The sequence below is a fragment of the Cynocephalus volans genome, chromosome 8 (assembly GCF_027409185.1).
Source record: "Cynocephalus volans isolate mCynVol1 chromosome 8, mCynVol1.pri, whole genome shotgun sequence".
NCBI classification, from domain to species: Eukaryota; Metazoa; Chordata; class Mammalia; order Dermoptera; family Cynocephalidae; genus Cynocephalus; species Cynocephalus volans.
Genome location: NC_084467.1, coordinates 58549117 through 58562344, shown reverse-complemented (window position 1 = coordinate 58562344; position 13228 = coordinate 58549117). Strand labels below are relative to the sequence as shown.

The window sequence follows — 13228 nt, the reverse complement described above, 5'->3', positions numbered from 1 at the left end:
CTTTATAATTACCTTTGTGAGTGACTTACTTGAAGTGACATTATATAAGTAACTAAGATTTATTGTGTTTGTTGTGTGCCAGGCAGTTTCTAGAAATATTTTTAATTCTCCTTAATAACCGTGCAAGTTTTTATTTTACACTTAAGGAAACTGAAGTTCAGAGTCTTCTTACATGTCTTGAATTAATTTATGTTTATTGAATACCCATGGTGCATTGGGCACGGAAGATATGGCCACAAACTGAACTGGTCCCTGGCCAGCTAGGAAGACAGATAGCAGAGGCTGAATTATAATTGTGGATAAGTGTTAAGCTCAAACAAAATTTCTTTAACTTAGGGATGACAAAGTCTAAAGAGATACTCCTCAGGTGATACTAATGTGTTGCCAAGATAAGAACCACTGACTTTGTGCCTGACACATAGTAAGCCCTCAGTTGACCTTAAGTAATACTGGTATGATTCAGATTAAAAGATGGAGTCTTACTTGGCCCTTCACTTTTCCTGTATATAGAAGAAAAGACCTGGTTTTTGTGTTGATTGGTTCCTATATGATGTTATGTTTCTTTTCTGTTCCAATTGAATGTCACTGTGCTTTTTCCATAGGTGACTGAAGGCCACTGGAAATGGGGCGGCGTCACAGTCCAAGTGAACAGTGCCTTTTTCACAGGCATCTATGGGATGTGGAACCTGTATGTTTTTGCTCTGATGTTCTTATATGCACCATCCCATAAGGACTATGGGGAAGACCAGTCCAATGGTGAGTTCCAGTCTCTTTAGCACTGCTTAATTTAAGATCAGTAGCCTTCTGTCTCTACAAGATTTAAATAGCTAAAGCTTTGGGTTCACCAGTTAAACTTTACCTCCAAGCATACTCCTAATACTGGGAACGGTGAATGAGCACCCCAAGAAACTTTGGAGCCATGAGACAAAAAGCCAACATACGCCAAATAACTCTTTAAGTTCTCATTTTTTAAACACTACACTACGTTGAGAATATTGCATTCTATTCTAAAATATGTCCCAATTTTAGTATAAAACTCAAATTTGCTTTCCTCAAATTTTTGAGCAAAATTGACTGTTGGAAAGTATGTTGTATTTATTCCTCCAGCTTGAGAAGTACAATCCTAAAATATCAGGTAGAGGGCCACTGGGCCCTGAAAGTTGGAGATGGAATGGGCTGCATTTTTCTCCTGCTTATTTTTCTTCAAAGGTGTTTTTTCACATATGTCCAAACCAAGAACTATTCTCCTGTTCCCAAAGCCTTCCTTACCTTTAATGCTGATATGCGCTGTCTTTTCCTATCTTATAATCACGAAACCCTGCGATGTTGATGTTTCAAGTAACCTTAAAGAGTTTAGCCAATCTGATCATTTTATAGATGAGGAAACTGAGGCCCAGAGAAGGGACGGGCTTGCCAGAGGTTTGTCCACTAGCAGAGGGAAGTGGTTATCACCGCCTAGGCTGTTAACATGTAATAAGTGGCCTAGTAAACAACTGATCTAATAGCTCCTTTTTCTGTCCGGCTCCAGCCTTATTCCTTCTTTTTTCCACACCTGGTTTGCCCTAACCACATACTTGCTATTCCTCAAACATAAGATGCCCTTTCTCAAATTCTTGGTAGTGCTCTTTACTCTGCCTTGGAGTGGAGACCAAGGCAGTAGCCCCATAGCGCCAAGGGTTGGCCTCACATTTAGAACGTGCTCAGTGAATGTGTGCTGAATGAATGGATCATGTATCCTATCTCCATCTGGGCCTGATGAAATCCTGCCCGTCTTTCAGGCCCAGTCAAAGAGCTCCCTCCTCTATGAAACCTATTCTCAACTACCCCGATTAGTATCCGGCAAACTATATGCGATGGAATGTTGTTTCCATGGGATGGTGGTAGGTTTTAGTAGTCCAATAAGTTTGGATTGGGTTGATCAGCGTTAATGAGGCTTTCACTGCAGGACATTTTAATGCCTTATTTTGTACATTAATTTGAACTGTAAATCTTTTAAAAGGGGTAGGGGTAACAGCATTTACCAAAATTATTAGATCATTTGGCCCCGGAACCCCTTCTTCAGGCAGTGTGTCATTTGGAACTAGTTCTAAGGAACAGGCCTGGGGGAAGACGATTCTCCTTTACACACGGCACTGACTGTGTAGATGTAGTAGATGGGGGTGCCTTCTCTCTCCTATTGGGATATTTACTCCCTAAGGGCAAGGACTGCTTCTGAAGGATGCTTTAAAAATATTGAGTGAGTTAATGCTTTAGAAATAAGAATTCTAGGGCCGACCCGGTGGCGCACTCGGGAGAGTGCGGTGCTGGGAGCGCTGCAGCGCTCCCGGCTCCCGCCGCAGGTTCAGATCCTATATAGGGATGGCCGGTGCGCTCGGTGCGGCCGGTCACAAAAAAAAAAAAAAAAAAAGAAATAAGAATTCTAGATTACCTGTCATATTTCACACATGGGCCAATGATCTTGAGAGGGGGACAAAAGAAGGGAGATAATGACATGAGAGATGGAGACACAAAAGAGCAGGGAGAGGAGGGCATCTGTGCTGAGGGTCGAGGGTTGTGGAGTGAGTGGTCTCAGCCACCACCTGCTTCCATGTAAGAGCATCCTGGACATGAGGCTTCTCTTCCCTCCTGCACCTTGACCTCTTTAGAGTAAAGAATTTGTGTCACAGTCAGTTTCAGGTGCTTCTCTGGCCATGGGTCCCAGCCAAGAATAAAGATCTTTGGCTTACCTACCTTCTGCCCAACTCTTGGTTTGACTGACTGCCTGCCTAGAAGGCTTGCAGGCTAGGCTAGCTTCAGCTTCTTTCCACTGATAGCCCTCATTGTTTTTATTCTGTGTGTGGAAAGTGGGAGCATGCAGCCTCTCAAGTGTGGGCCTCTACTAGGCCAGCAGGAACAGATTCCAGGTTGTAGACAAGAATCTTGATTTCATTTTATGGTCATCCTGTTGGACTTTGACAGAAAATACATGACCCTGTCCTTGACTTGAGCAGTTCCAGGGAAATATCACCTAAAGCAATTGCTGGACTTCCTGGGATGCTGGAATGATAATACTGATAGGTAGCAGTTATTACATACTGACTATGTGCCACAGCACTTTACCTACATAACTCTTCTCATTGTTTTTACTATATGACTATTGACAAACTAAACCCTCCGTGCACTGCTTCTCCCAACTGTAAATGATCTCTTAAAGTCCTTCTGATCTATGGAATTCTATGATTCTCTTTCTTCCTGTTAGCAAGGAAGGGGCGTTAAAGCACTCCTGGAACTTAGTGGCAACCCAGGAGGTGCTATTTGTCACAGATAACAGGTCTCCAAACATGGGTAAGAATGTTGCCCTACTGCAGCACTGTTCAGCATGTGTGAGCCCAGAGCCGCAGACCCTGCCGAGGCAGGATGACTGTACAGGTGTTGGGAGGATTCTTGAGTTGCCAGCCAGGTGTGAGGCAGCTCCCATCAGGGCTTCTCGCCCTGCACAAATGCCACCTTCTTAGGCTTGAAACCTTGCAATAGAGAATCAGAACTTGATCTCTTCCCCATCAGAATTTTTTTGGAATACAGCGTGATCTGTAATTTCACAGAAAGCTGGAAGAATAGTTCTCAATAGGTCATATCCCCTGAATCCTTTTTTTTGTTTGTTTTTGTTTTCTTTTTTTTTATTGGTTATGAATATTCATGGGGTACAAAGCTGATTGTCACCACTCGTGCCAAAGTGGGGTTGCTGGATCCTGTGGAAGATCTATCTGTGGTTGATTGAGAAACCTCCATTCTGTTTTCCATAGGGGTTGTACTAAGGAGTATTTGGAAATGTTCATGGTTGTTTGGATTGCCACTGTGACTGGAACATGCCACTGTCATTTAATGGCCAGGTTCTAGGGATGCTAAATGTCCTGCCATGACCAAAACAGTCCCTTGTAGTAAAGAATTGTCCTGCCTGAAATGCCAGTGGAGCCATGTTGAAAAACATTCTTCAAGCAGTTTAGTGGGCACACTCTTTTGGGATCCTATGCTGATGACAGACCCAGTAGCTTTATGATTTAGCAGTTCTCTGACGGTGACTTCACAGCAGCCCCCTGAGCTCCTGGCAGCTTGTCATGCCTTTACTTACCTGCATGGTACTATGACCTTGTGCATTTGGAAGGAGTCTCTTCCATGTTGGGCCCTCTGATCATTTTCCTTCCCTGCTCTCTTTCACTTTTTATCTCTTCATCTGCCACCAGACCACACAACATGTCCTAGGAATTATGGAGCATTTGCTGAGATTTTGAAGCTCCTTGGAAAGACCTAGTTTATTATATTCCATGGGAACATAAAAAATGAGCTCTCAGGAGGATACACTGTGCTTTTAAATTCTCTGGATCTCTGGATGGCATTCCTTCTCCTCCCGCAGCCTTCTGATGCTCCTTTTCCTTTCTTGTGGAAAGTTTTTATTTTTAAGTGGGCTTGGGCTTCCCCGCCTTGCTTATAAAGTCCAGAGCCAAGAATTCAGATCTGCTGCTGTGGAGAATGAATCCCAGGTGTGCCACGCTTCTTGCCTTCGTGAGATGGATCCTGGCTGGACTGCTGGAAGAAACCCATTTCCAGGAGCTTGACAAGCACTTTCTGATGCCAAAGGGGAAAGGGCAAGAACCTTTAAGGAGGGTTGTTTTGTTTGGGAGGCAGAGAGGTGTGGAGAAGTGTCAGGAGGGAGTGGGTGGGGAAGAAACAAGTGTTCAACGTAGACCTTCGCTTTTCCCTGTTGTCACAGAATGGACAGAGAAGAACAGAGTGGGCAGCGAGTTCAAGAGAGGCTCACTTTCCAAATTTCCAAAGAGCATTTGCTCGCATATATTTCTATTTCTCTTCCATGGTATGGATCAGAAAGTAAAGTCCCTTTACAAATGAACCACCAAGCACCTCACTGCTTAGCACTGTGCTAAGTTGTATGAGAGAGAGTGAAGCAAAGCTCAGAAGAGTGACAGAGACACAGTCCTTGCTCTCAAAGAGCCATTAGCCTGGTCTGGGTGACAAGATCTCCTCATCTGCCTCCTGAGACATAGGACACGGCAGGACGACTCTAAGCTAGGGTGTTTTCACCAGCGGATGGGAATCGCAGGAGTGTGGAGCTCTGGGTTTCTTTACCCGGTGTTGGTGCAAACACATTCACATCCATCATTGAGTGTGTATATGATTATATTTACATATATGATCATTTTCTGTGTAGATACGTGTGCACATGCACATACACGTCTACATACGATTTTTTTCAGGCTAGTCAAGTGAAGGTAGTGAGAAGGGGGAAAGAGTAGAACAAGGAGCTCAATTTGACTATGAACAATCAGCCTTTTTTTTTTTTTTTTTTTTTTTTGTATTTAGCAATGGTATTTTAGTCCTCTTTCCTTCAAGGAGTATTTACGTTTTCTGCCCAGCTGCTGCTGCCTTTTCGTTGAGGTGGTTCTCCCTTCCTGTCACCGTGGCCCAGGGCAAGTCATTCTGGATGTCTTCCCGGGCAGAAATGAATGGTGTCAGCTGATGCTGACCCTTTTCTTGGAAAACGCCATCTCCCAGGGGCCCAACAGCGATGCCCTGCACACAGGAAAAGCTGTCCAAACCCCTCAGTCACTAAGTCACGTGGGGAAAATAAAGTCGGAACTGCTTATGAAGCCAGACAATTCTTGACAACAGCTTTGATTTTTGTGTTCTTTTGTCTATAACATTCTTATCAGCATGTTTTAGGACAAAAAGTGAGAAACGGAATTCCTGACTGGATGACCATGGCGGTGGGAGCAAGAGAGTCCCCTAAGTGCCACCTTTCCTTTCTGTTTCTATTCACACGAAACACCTTCCGTCCAAGGTGCTCACTGTGCTGGAAGCAAAGCAGCCGCCCGGGTTCCGTGTCTTGGTGGCCACCTACTGCTTGATGTCTGTTTTACTTCTGGGGGCTTCTAAGGTCTCCCACCCCTTGTTTCACAGGAAAGGTGGCTTCAGCTTTTGTTGCCTCAGTAGGCGTTTGGGCTGGGGCATGCGGCCTTGACAGTGGCTGCCTTTCAGTGAGGTCATTCTCTGATTGTGCGGTACACGACCGCCCAGGGCTTCTCCTTGATGTCTGTGAGCACTAATGGAATTGGTGGGTCTCAACAGCCTTTCCCCATTCTCCAGCGAAGGTGGGAACCAGGTGACAGATCATCACCAGCCTGGCACCTCCTGCTCTGGTATTTGTCGTCAGGTCCTTTCTGTCTCTGGCCTCTCCCTTGGCTGTTGTCCTACCAGTGATTTTTCCTTGCCCAGTCAATTAAAATCATTTTTTCTGAGTCTCAGAATTACTGTCACCCTTCCATAATAGGGTGCACCTCGGTCATCTTCTTGGGAGAACTTTCTGCTTACTAAATATATTACTTTGGTAGAGCTGTCAAAACAAGTAGGACAGACTGGGTGGCTTAACCAACAGGAATGTATTTTCTCAGAGTTCTGGAGGCTACAAGTTTGAGATCAAGGTGTCGGCAAGATTGAAAAAACCTACTATCCACTGTTTTATTTTTTAACATGACAATCATATTAACACCCAAAATGTAGGGCAGACATGATCTTGGAGTAAACAACAGTCCCTTGCATGGAAATTATTTAGCTTTACAAATGCTACTCTCTCCTTATTTTTCTTATTCTGCCATGAACCAGGGACTTCATTACAAAGAGTTATCATTTGAGCTTAGCTTTGAAGGTGAGTAGGAGAGAGGTTGGCGTGGGCCTAGGGAAAATATCACAAAAGGGTGGAGTCGCAAGTGTTATGGAAAGAACATAAGTGTTGGAGGTAGACCTAGACTGGTTTGGAATCCTGGCTCCAGCACATGTTGTGTGTGACCTTGAGAACCAAATATGAACTCAGGGGGCGGGAGTTGCCCGGCTTCCCCACCGGGTAATGAGGTGTTCATTTGTGTCAGTGGTTGTGAAGACTGGGAGGATGGAATTAGGTAGTCCTTACTAATATTAGAAAACCTCTGGTCTCTCCCAGAATCTGTCAAACAACCTCAGAAAGAGCATAGCCGTTTTCCTTCTTTTTAGTGAAGTGGCTACAGATAGACAGATGATTGTTGCATTACACAAATGATTGTCATTAAAATGCAGCCAGTCTTCCAAAGCTGTGTTCAGTACATGTGGTTTTTCTGGTCCTCAGTAGGCGTTTCAGGCATTTAGAACAATGCAGCAGCTACGTCCCTCTGGATGTGACACCACTGACATGATCCACTGCCATAGTCTTTTAAGAGTAAATCAGTGCCAGGGATGGGTGTCATTTCACAAAGGTTAGGAAGAAATAAGCCTTCATCTTATTGTTAATTAGCTAAGATGAATTGATATCATAACCAGGGAGAGAGATTTACTGCACATCAAAGAATTGTGTGTGTGTGTGTGTGTGTGTGTGTGTGTGTGTGTGTGTGTGTAGAGGCTTTGAGCATGTTTGTGCCCTGAGCAGCAGGAGCCAAAAGAGAGAGACTAACATATGGAACAAGGCCTTGGCAGAAGTAGGAGTCGCCACAGAATTTGGAGACAGCTGGAAGGATCCCCACTCCTGTTATGTTACTGCCATATTCCCACACCCATTCCCTGGGGGGAAAAGTTGGCCTTCAAGGTAAAATAAAATTATAGGAGAGAGTTGTCTAATGCTGCAGTAAAACAAACAGACAAAAAAAAAAAAAAAATAGGAGAATCATAGATTTCACTACACAGAGTTGCATTGATCTGGGCCGTCATCTGTAGAAATAATTATGCCTCAGTGTCTTCGCATCTTACAAGGAAACACAAGGTATGCAAAGCCCCTAACACTGAACATGGCAAATACTCCTAAATAACAGCTCTCCTAACACTGATGTGTGTGTGCTATAAATTCTCTTTCATCAGATGAAAAAACAAAGTTGATATGCCAAGCAGTTCATCCAAATTATTGTATGTGTGTATTTATAACCGTAATGCATCACATGCAGACTTCACACATTACTGCCAGTCTTGTTGGCTGTTGGAAACTCTAGTATTTAAGAAGAGGCAGCGGAGCCTAAAGGTTGAGAGCCTGGATCCTGGAGCCTCATTGCTCCCATTTGAATCCCACTTCACCATTTACTAACTTGGTCCTTGGACAAGTTACTTAGCCTCTCTGTGCCTCAGTTTCTCCATCAACAGAATGGGAATGATGATAATAGTACATCTGTCAGAGTACTGGTATGAGGACTAAATGCATTAGTATTTGTACAGTGTTTAGAATTCTGTCAGACATGGGATAAGAATTAAGATAAGCACTCATATAATATAGCTGTCTGTTTAAATAAAGAAGCCAAAGGAATTTTGGCTGTTTCTTCAAGTGATCTGTGGGATCATACACTAATTGGAGTCACATTATTTTAAGCTTAAAGATTTACATCTTTGGTTCAAAACCTTGGTAGAACTACATTCTAGTGTCTATTTCTAAGTTTTTAGTGAAAGGGATTCCTTAAGTAAATATTTTAAGGTGCTAATGGGTCAACTAGAGTGTCAACTGGAGTGGTCAGGACTCTCTTTGAAATTTTGATGGCTCACACAGACATGCAGATCATGAAGGCTGGCTTTGAGGTTTTGATGCAACCCCCAGATATGCCAATCCAGAACTAGCTTTGACCTAGAAATGTGAGGCTCTTACTCCACCTGCCTGACTGAGGCATGGACTGGAAGTTGCGGCATTGAGAGTGCAAGTTAGTATTGGCCAGCTACCAAAAAGAAAAAGAAAAAAAAGAGAGAGAGAGAGAATGCAAGTTAGTGGCCTGGGAGAACTTGCTTATTGTGTAAGTAACGGTTCAGTGTGGCCCAAGGTGGCCCTGGTGAAGCCTTTCATCAGCCTTACTTTGCAGCTGCGCTCTGGCTCAAGGGTGGGTGAATTTGGACGTGCAGGAGGCTTGGGCTGATACCCCTTTAGTAACTTCTTACCTATAGTCCTGTGGGTTAGACCCTTGCCAAAACAGCCCCAAATGCCATTAGCAGTCCTCTGCAATAGCTAGTGACCTTACTTCTGAGACTAGGGAGTCTCTTGGGTAGAGAGCTCCCAGGCTGGCATTTAATTATAGGCTGATCTTGCTTTGCAGCTGCTGAGAAATGGCTCTACAATGAAAAACTAATCCCATTTGGCACACATGAAGGGCATCAGCCAACTGGCCTGCAGGGCCAGTGTGTGGGGTGACCTCTGGAGTTCTAAGGCCTTGAGATTCACTGATGCCCAACAATTCTTAAACAAGTGACAAGACACTAGTCCTTAGGATAGGGCAGAGGCTTTCTTCTAAGTTATGGTATGAAATCCCAATTGAAAACAGCATTTATTTATTTAATTGCCTGCTTTGAACCAGGAAAAAATTCAGTCCCAGAAAATTAGGTCATATCATATGTGCACGATATAAAATCACAGACACCCGTTTAACGTTTTATTCCCCAGTGCTCCTCTCCACAAATATGCATGCACATGTGAACCCCCATACCTAGTCGAGCTGAGCATGATTGGTTCTGGATGTTTTCCATTTTCCCTTTGCTAGTTAAACACTCGATTGTTATGGCTGGTAGCAGACTTGAAAGGTTTAACTCACAGAAACATTTTTTTTTTCTGCTGATTCAGAAAAGGCCACATTATTTCATGTTAGCAGAATACCTCTGTCCGCTGATGACGAGTTCAAGATACTAGTGTGTACAGAATCCTGGAGGGGATAAGAAAATTCAGAGGGCATTTCTGCTACTTTTTCCTGAATAGGAAAGTCTCTAATTGTTGCTACATGCATTGGATTTACCGTGGTACCTTACCCAATCTGTTAGTAGATACGCGGGTCTGTTTGCCTTCGCATAGCAACACCGCTTGGTAAGTTTTCACAGCAATCTGTGGGTGGCTGCTCTGCCCATCAGTCGGGGGGTGTGTGTCTTGGCTTAGCCCACTGTCTGTTCTGGGAGTCAGACGGTCCTTCCTCGGCCTTACTGCCAGCACTGTCGGGGGCCTACTCCTCTACCTTCTACCTGCAGCAGTCACCTTACTTCCCTCTCAGTTTCTTTGTGAAGCTGACATGATCACGGTGCCCACTTCAGAGGGCTCTTGTGAGCATTAAATAAGATCATGTATAAAGCATTTAGAAGAGTGTCAGGCACAAACTAAGCTCTCATTAAATGTGAATAATTACTACGAATAACATCAGCAGTGAGCTAACTCATGCATTGTTAATGACTGTTCTCTGGAAGCCAAAAATGATATTAAAAAAATACTGCAAATCAAAGTGAAAAGATGGGGAGTTGGCCCTTGGCTTGGATGCTGTGTGCCCTGGTTTTCTCTAGGAGCTCAGAATGTGAAGGAGGGCTGGCATCAGGGCAGAGTGGTTATTATTGAGATAAATCCCAGCTTGTTTCCTCTTCTCCTTAAACACATCTAACACCGAAAACCCTGTTTCAGGCGATCTGGGTGTCCACAGTGGGGAAGAACTCCAGCTCACCACCACTATCACCCACGTGGACGGACCCACCGAGATCTATAAGTTGACCCGCAAGGAGGCCCAGGAATAGGAGCTGCAGCGCCTGGCTGGGACTGTGTCTCTACCCCCAGCCCCTCTAACTAGAGTGGGGAGCATGCCGAGAGCTCCATGTGCACACGAATGCCTCGCGGCACTTAGCTGTGGTTTCTTGGACCAGCAGCGTGGACATTTGTCGGTTTGTCTTCTGACTGTAGCTTTTGGAGGAACATTTCTGCAGCCACTAATGCACTGTGTATGATAACAAAAACTCTGGTATGGCACATTTTCTGTGATCATTGTTAATTAGTGACATAGTAACATCTGTAGCAGGTGGTTAGTAAACCTCGTGTGTTGGGGGATGTACTTGGGGGACAGAGTCTATATTGAGTGGAATATTTGACTCTTTTTTTTTCCTGTTTTAGATTCTAGGATAGATTTTAACATCTTTTGCAGTTCAAGGTAGGCTGGTGTCATAGTCTTCTCACTCCTAGTTCATGACCACTTTTTTTTCTTATTTATATCACCAAGTAGCCTATTGAGTTAATATTTAAGTTGTCAATAGATATGTGTCCCTATTTTTTTAAGACATGATATAAAATAACTGAATTTCATGAGAAGGTCTATTCTACCAGGGGCATTTCAGCTTTTAAACCAAATCTGTATATCCAATACTAACCAGTCTGTTAGATGTGGGTTTTAAAAAATGTTTGCTAACCTACCCAAGTAGGATTTATTGTATTAAACGGCCTTTGGGTCTGAAAAGCTTTTTTAACCTCTTGCTTAAAATGTGTTTTCTTTTGATAAGATGCTTCAAACAGACTCCAAAAGTGTAGATCTAATCATTTAAATAAACCTGTATGTATATGCATATATGTATATGCACACCCCCACCTCCTGCTCAGACCAATACAATGCATGCAGATTCTTTTCCTTGTGAGTCTGTGGTGTGGGTGTGGGGGTGGAGGGGAAATAGCTTTATGAAAAATTAAAATATTTTGCCATCAAATCAAAGTGTGTGGGGGCAGTATATATTCCTGCAGATAGGGTAACATTTTCTGTCCTGAGTTGTTAACCTCCCTAGGCTGGCAATGAATGCTCACATGTGCGGCAACAGGGAAAACAGTCATTTTGCTTTACAAGCAGACATCCCTGCCATTCCCACTTCCCCAAATAGCCTGTTTCTTTGTGTTTTGATGCTGTCATTGGAGAGGCAACATGGTATAGCAAAGTGAGAGAATACAGTTTCCTGTCGAAGGTCTGTCATTTACTAGGTGTGTGACCATGTTCAAGCCCTCTGACCTGGCTGTTCCCCCACCTACAAACTGGCATTCATAAACATTAACTGCTTCACAGGGTCACAGTGAAAATTAAATCAGTTCAGGTATACAGAAATGCTTTATAAACTATAAAGCCATATAAATACGTTCTTCCTCTAGTCTAAAAACAATTTCATGAGTGTCTTGTTTTTCAGACACATGATGCCTGGAGATCCGAGACATAGTCCATTTAATTCCCTGATTTTGGTTAAAACCATGGTAAGCAGTGACAGCAGGAAGCACCAGGCCTTTTACTAACCTGGTAAACATTGGTGCCTACCATCCTAAGCACTCACGTCCACTTCCTGAGCAACTACCATGGTGCCAGGAGTCAAATATAGCCCATGCCTCCCAGTCCAGCAAAAATGAGCTTAAAACACTGCAAGTGATCTCCTGCTCCAGAGGATGGAGGTCTCTGGCCTCTGGGATGGGGAAGGGCCTGAGATGGACCTTAAAAAAGAAGTAAGATTTTACCAGGGCCAAAGGGCAAAGGAATCTGCAGTACAAAAATCCCAGAAGTGAAGCATGAAGAATGTATGGATAAGGTTGGTCCTCAGGCCCAGCTGGCACAAGGGAGGGAAATAGCAGAAGGTGAGCCCCATGTACCTGCGAGGCAATAGAAGAGTTTTTAATGCTATGGTAAGAGTTACAAAACGCCTCGGGTTTTAGGCCAAGGAAGTGACATGATCAGAATTACCACCGGAGCACGGAGAGACTGGACAAGCCCAGCAAAGGGATCACAAACACAGGAACCTGAGCAGTAGAAGGAGATGGGGGGTAGGATGGGAGATTATTTTGGAGATGAAATGGACAAGGTTTGAGTGTTCTGAATGTGGGCTTCTCAGAAAGCAGAGTCAAATTGCAAGCCCTTGCTGGGTGGGGAAAAAGTAGGACCCCTGACAGAATTAGAGATTTCTGGATAATAAGTGTCAGGGAGTCTGTTACTCAAAGTTCTGCAAGCAGTAGAAGCCAACTCCAACAAGCTTAGCCAAAAGAGGGGCTTTACTAGAACTTCCCTAAAATATCTCATGGGTTCATGGCAGAGCTGAATTAACCAGAAAGAAAGGGAATGGGCACAGCTCTAACAGACCCCAGCACCTAGAATTCATGGACCTCTCCCCTAGAGCAATACCATTTACAACGAGTCCAAGTCTTTGTCCCTCTCACTTCAAAACTAGGAGAGGCTCAGCTTCAGGCAGGTGCTGTTCTGTGACAATTAGCTGTGACCAGGATGTTAGGTCAGATGGCTGCTAGAGGCTCACCCTGTGGATTGGGGTCAGTTTCCAAGGAATGGCAAATCCATTGAGCTTGGCAAACAATCCGAAAAGATCTAGCACAATGGGTAAGAGGATGAGTTTGGATTTGCCTGGGCTGTGTTTTAAAAACCATCTCCCAGAGGAAACTACAAGCTGACAAGTAGCAATGAGGAGTCAAGCA

The 13228-nt window shown here is 43.9% G+C and overlaps 1 protein-coding gene across 1 annotated transcript in view; it reads left to right on the top strand.

Moving 5' to 3' along the window:
- The window catches only part of WLS (Wnt ligand secretion mediator), a 94863-nt gene extending 83377 nt beyond the window's left edge, over positions 1–11486 (top strand). Inside the window, exons 11-12 of the mRNA XM_063106330.1 lie at positions 603–756; positions 10418–11486. Coding sequence (XP_062962400.1) covers positions 603–756; positions 10418–10527 — 264 coding nt within the window. The 3' untranslated portion in view covers positions 10528–11486. The remainder of the gene's footprint in view (positions 1–602; positions 757–10417) is intronic.
- Positions 11487–13228: the final 1742 nt, after the last annotated feature.